The sequence below is a fragment of the Cephus cinctus genome, unplaced genomic scaffold (genome assembly GCF_000341935.2).
Source record: "Cephus cinctus unplaced genomic scaffold, Ccin1 Ccin1_scaffold0558, whole genome shotgun sequence".
NCBI classification, from domain to species: Eukaryota; Metazoa; Arthropoda; class Insecta; order Hymenoptera; family Cephidae; genus Cephus; species Cephus cinctus.
In genome coordinates, this window is record NW_014333212.1 from 7,235 (window position 1) to 13,181 (window position 5,947).

At 49.6% G+C, this 5,947-nt stretch overlaps 1 protein-coding gene across 1 annotated transcript in view; it reads left to right on the top strand.

The window, feature by feature from the left end:
• Nucleotides 1–1,571, top strand: part of LOC107268423 — a 3,014-nt gene extending 1,443 nt beyond the window's left edge. The window contains exons 2-3 of the mRNA XM_015741179.1: nt 1,048–1,380; nt 1,531–1,571. Of these exons, the coding sequence (XP_015596665.1) occupies nt 1,048–1,380; nt 1,531–1,571 (374 nt within the window). The remainder of the gene's footprint in view (nt 1–1,047; nt 1,381–1,530) is intronic.
• Nucleotides 1,572–5,947: the final 4,376 nt, after the last annotated feature.

Here is a 5,947-nt window from a genome sequence, read left to right on the forward strand (position 1 = left end):
CCGATACAGGCCTGCGACACGTCTTGCAGTTTCAGGGTTGCTTCCGGTACGGGTGCCCAAAATGTTAACGCATAAACAGGGATACGCGATTGCACACGGGGGAATCTATGGATGCGCGCTTCGAGAGAACGCAGGCAACGAGTGATAAGATCCCGTATCTCGGTTACGAATTGACAGAAATCTGGGAGTGTGAATTCGATAGCTGGATAAACGATCCGACACAGGCTACATTATATAGAACATTGAATGAGAACCCATTGGTAGCGCAACTACCGCTGGAACCCCGCGATGCTTTCTTCGGTGGTCGTACAGGAAATACCGTCAGTTTTTACGAAGTCGAGGGTTATGAGAGGATACACTACGTGGATGTGTGTTCGCTCTACCCCTTTATATAGAAAACGGCGAAATTCCCTGTAGATCACCCTAGAGTGTACGTGGGCGATGATTGTCGCGAACTAACGAGTGATCACAATAACATCGATAGCGTAGAGGGGCTGATTAAGTGTGTCGTGTTACCACCGCGAGATCTGTATCACCCCGTGTTACCGACGCGCATGCACGGTAAACTGCTTTTCGCACTGTATCGTTCCTGTACAGAGTCAACGCTACAGGGTTCGTGTCCTCACGAGAATCCTGAGGATACAGTATTCGATCGGGTGACACGGACGGGCAGTCATTTTGCCGATTACATAAACACGTTCCTAAAGATTAAGCAGGAAGCTAGCGGTAACCACGCGACGAGTCTACCCATTAATTACAACTGGATACGCTCTTACGTAACAGGAGAGACCAGCGAGCCTGTTGTTTTACACTATGACGCGATACGTCGTACGCCGTTTCACGACGTAGTGACGCGTCTAGAATCAAAAACGTGTAAACCGACAGACGTTCAAAAACGTCGGCGCGACGGTCGTTTCGGATTTCTACCATACGGGTTTATGTAGTTAATATTACACACAAAAAAACTTGTATAAATGTATATATGCCATCCTGTACAATAATACTAATAATAATAAAACATATTTATTTGAAAAACAAAAATCTCAGAGGGTATTCGTCTAGACCCTGCTAATATAAAATCAAATCCCGGTCTGCGAGCAGTCACCAAACTATGTCTGAGTTCCTTTTGGGGTAAGTTCGGGCAGCGCGAAAATCTACCTAAAACGGAAATCGTAACGACTCGTCAGAAGCTCGTGAGTTTGCTTACGTGCCCGGAGGTCGAAATTACGGGTATTCTACCCGTAGATGACGAAGTACTCTACGTCAACACGAGTAGTACGAGCGAATCGGTGATACCCACAGCGTACACAAACGTCGTTATAGCCGCGTACACCACGGCTCAAGCTCGTCTTAAGTTATATGACTATCTCGAGAAATTAGATCGACGACCCGTAGATGACGAAGTACTCTACGTCAACACGAGTAGTACGAGCGAATCGGTGATACCCACAGCGTACACAAACGTTGTTATAGCCGCATACACCACGGCTCAAGCTCGTCTTAAGTTATATGACTATCTCGAGAAATTAGATCGACGTGTACTATATTACGACACCGACTCGTGTATATGACCGGGTTCAGCCGTCAAAACTAGAAAGCGCCTTATCGTTCAGAGCGGCGGTTTTCTACCTCTTCTGCTAGCACCCATACTGGGCACCGTCATATCAAAACTCATAGGGGGAGGCGGATAGGACATACGCCACGCAGAGGAAGAAAGAGAGAGCGAGATGGAACATGCGAAAAAGATGGTTCTCATCCCTCATGAGAGCGTGGATACCGTGCACGAACAGTACCGCCGTGCAATGCCTCATACGCACCATCATAGTCAGGAGGGCATTGACACCGTTAACACCGTGCAAACACCTGGGATCCCTTAAGCAGATTAGACGCATCCATGAAAGAGATCCTAAACTCGCCGAATTTCATTGACGAGCGCGAAAAGTGGAAGATGTACAATCAGGTGCTGCAGCGTTATCTACACTTTATCGAGGACCTACGAAATAACGTCGACGAGAATAGGCACGCCGATAGCGATAACATGAAAAAAAAATAACAATTCTGCGGAAGATAACGCCCGGAGCCTGACCGACGATGCTGACGACGACATCATTGCCAGTGTACCCCAAAACTACAGGACTAAGGCGCGGCTCTTACTAGGCAGGTTGCGTGACGCTGGCTCATCACACATTTCGTGGAGTAAACAGGGCGTTACGCGTATCGGTGGAGCCGTCTTGCAGGAAGCCAACATCGCTGATTTAATCAATGACGCTATGCGTGAGAGAAAAACGGCAAGACCGGCGGCGAGCCGGCAGTTGGCGCGGTTCCTCCGTACTGCTGGTATACCGCGCGAATTTATTGATAATCAGCGTCTATGGAGGGATGGGAGCAACAAGACGCCTCTCAGTAATCAGACACCGCGCCGTGTAACAATCGTACCGCGCCCTATCGACATGACTCAGAGCTCGTCTACAGAGGAGGAATTTGGTGAGGCGTTTCAGAAAGTGTTTAGAGACTCCGGGGAAGGAGAAGTTGTGGGGAAAATATATACACGATCCGTGTCGGCTAGTACAGCCAACGATACCGAGAAAAAGAAAAGATTAGAATGGTTAAGGCTGCCGTGAAACAGAAGAAGAAGAAGAAGAAATCGGGTGATGACAGCCTTCTGAGGCGTCTTTATTACACACCAGCAGAACCGTCTTCGTACACCGGAATCGGTAACCTAGAGCGAACGGCTAGGGGCAGGGTAAAACGGAATTCCGTCGTACGTTGGTTAGAGGCACAGGACGCGTATACGTTGCATAAGCCCGTACGACGTACGTTTCAGCGTCGCTCTTACACCGTCAGCAATTTCGACGACGTTTGGGAGGCCGATCTTGTGGACCTTCGCTCGTTGAAGGAGTACAACGATGGTTACACGTATATACTTGTAATAATCGATGTACTCAGCAAATACGCTTGGGTCGAGCCTTTACGCGATAAGACCGGTGCGACGGTAGCCACGGCATTTCGGAGGGTTTTGGCACGTAGTAAGAATAGGATACCCATGTACCTACAGACAGACAAAGGTAAAGAGTTTACCAACGGTGTACTGCAGCGTCTGCTCGAGGAGCTCGGTATAGGATTCCATGTGGCGCGCAGCCCCGATGTAAAGGCAGCTATCGTCGAGCGCTACAACCGGACTCTGAAGAAGCGTATGTGGCGCTACTTTACACATAGAAACACGTGGCGTTACATAGATATTCTTCAGAATCTCGTAAACTCATACAACAGGACACGCCACGCTGCGATAAGAATGCGCCCGGTCGCCGTAACCCTGTATAATGCCGCTAAGGCCCGTATGAACCTATCTACGAGGTACGCATCGGCGAGGACGCGTGTCCCTAAATACAGTGTCGGCGACCTGGTACGCATCAGTAGCGCTAGGAACCCTTTTCCGAAAGGTTACGAGGGTGGGTGGACTCGAGAGATTTTTAAAATCGTACGCCTAGGTACAACGAGGGAACCACCCGTCTACTTCTTAGAAGATCTCGCCGGCGAGGAGGTTGACGGTATTTTTTACGAAGAGGAGCTCGTTCCAGTTCGCAAGGACTTCGCAAAGGACACGTTTCTCGTCGGTCGTGTAATAAAATGAAGCGGTCGTAGGAAAGCCCAAAAAGTACTGGTCAGCTGGGTCGGCTACCCCGAGAAATTTAATTCGTGGATACCGGCATCCCGCTTAAAGAACAATGAAGGACCAATTTTATCTCGTTCCTCCTAGTAACAGCAGTATATTGTACTATGTCGAAAATAAAACTACCAGTTTTACGACGCATCTACCGCATCAGATCGATTTACACGGGGCATGGTCTGCTGCTTTGGTTGAAATACATATTCCTATGACCTTTCTTCACGTGCCGGTAGCACTAAAAGATTGGGATCACGTGGTCGTGGTCACCACCCGTACCGAACCGCGGAAGAACCACAAAAAACCGATAGCTGGCGTTATAGTAACGGGTTCTAACGTAGCACACGGCGTTTACGATGACGTAAAGACACTCGTTGACGAAATAAACGCTACCAGGGCTATGACGGGCCGTCTGAAACTAGAGCTCTGCAGAGGCGGTTACGTGAGCGTATCGTTCGTCTCTACCGATAACGATCTAGACGATCCGCACGAGCTGAGACGCTGCCGCCCTCTGGCACGCATCTAGCGTTTGGAAAAAGGGGTTTTTATTATTTTTGGTTATTAAACAAAAAAAGAAAGAGTATTTGGCTCATACTGACTTCTCATTCCTCACGAGGATTAAACATCGACCCGATGTATGAGAATATAGCGTCTAACAGGTTTTCATAATCTCCTAAATTTTTGAAGTTAGCAATTTCGCCAAAGAAGACGTTAAATACTAAAGAATACCTCTTTATACGTTACCTTCTTCGACGGTGTCCGCTGCCTCGTACACGCCATTCCTAAGAACCCACAGCACCGGTTCTTCCGCGTCGTCGTGCTCCTGCAGGGGCATTGGGTTACCCGGTGCAATGAGTTCTCAAAATTGAATGTGATCATTGTAGCCGGCAGCCTCCAACGAATCTACAACTTTTTTTTACTTTTTATTTTCACACAGATGAGTTTTCAACGGTGTCTGTAAATTTATCATTATTACATTGATTGAGCTCGTGAGAAGCGCTGGTCATGGCGGATCGGTCATCATCACCATTGTCGTAGTTGTCGTCGTCATCGCTATCGGTCGATACTATTGCCATGACCTCGTCTGTAAAAAATTATTAAGAAGATCGCGTTTTTTTCCCCCGATGCTGCTTAACGCATACCCATGTGTCGTAGAGCCTTTCTTCTTCTTCTTCTTCTTCTTCTTCTTCCTCTTCCTCTTCCTCTTCCTCCTCCTCCTCCTCCTCCTCCTCCTCCTCCTTCTCCTTTGACGTCGACGTCTCTGAGGCGGATTTACTGCGTACACACAGTTGGAAGACCTCACCTAAACGTACCTTCCGATAAACTCACGTCGCGAGTCTTTACGATGTCCCGGCAGGGGCATCGCGGAACGAGACGATGACTGTTGTGCCGATCGGCGTCCCGAGTCGACGTCTTTCCCACGTGTAAATAAATATATCCCTGTTTGTGTCACCCCGACGCGTAGAGCATCGCCAGTGGGATGCTTTTCTATTCTTCTGCTCTGACGTCCCGAGTAAATCCACGTACCGTCGCACGGCCGCCCGCACGCACGCACGCACGCACGTACGGAAGGCACCTGAAGCGCACTGTCTTAAAGCGATAACGCTCACGAGCACTCCCTGTCAGATCAACCACTCCTTCTCAGTTCGTACCCCGCGCGTCAAAACTGGTCCAGCTACTACGGCAGTGGCGGATGGCTATCGCGGAAAAACAAACACTAACGTGGCGAGAGAGTGAAAATCCGTTGCGTTCCTTGCTGCGTTCACAGCGGGACTGAGTGAAGACTCGCCGCGGGGCCACCCGGCAATTTCGAAAAGACTCCCGTGGATCCCCTCTCCCCTGAAGCCCTCGCGGGTTGCCCTACGCCGTGGCCCGGCACCCCACCACGCCAACCCGTTTCCCCAGGATACCAGATCCCGATTGGCTCGTTGAGCGCAACTATCCATTGGAGTCCAGGCTACACGCCTTCCGGGCCAATGGCCGTACCTCCTGGGCGTTTCGTGACGGAAGGCGCATGACGGGGAGACGCCTTTCCCACGCCCTCTTAGCCCTCTCCCATTCGTTCGACCTCCCCACTTCAATTACACAATGCGTCCCTTTTTCATTCCTTCCTTCTTCTTCCACGTGTGCCTCTTCTTGGCGACCGTCGATGTCGCTTCTTACGTCGACTTCGACAACTTGTCAACGGCTCTTTCTTGTCATGGCCTTCGACACTGCGAGTTACGCCTCTACAATTCCCCTTGCTCTTTCTGTCACCAATAACTGTGAATAACCACAGAGTGA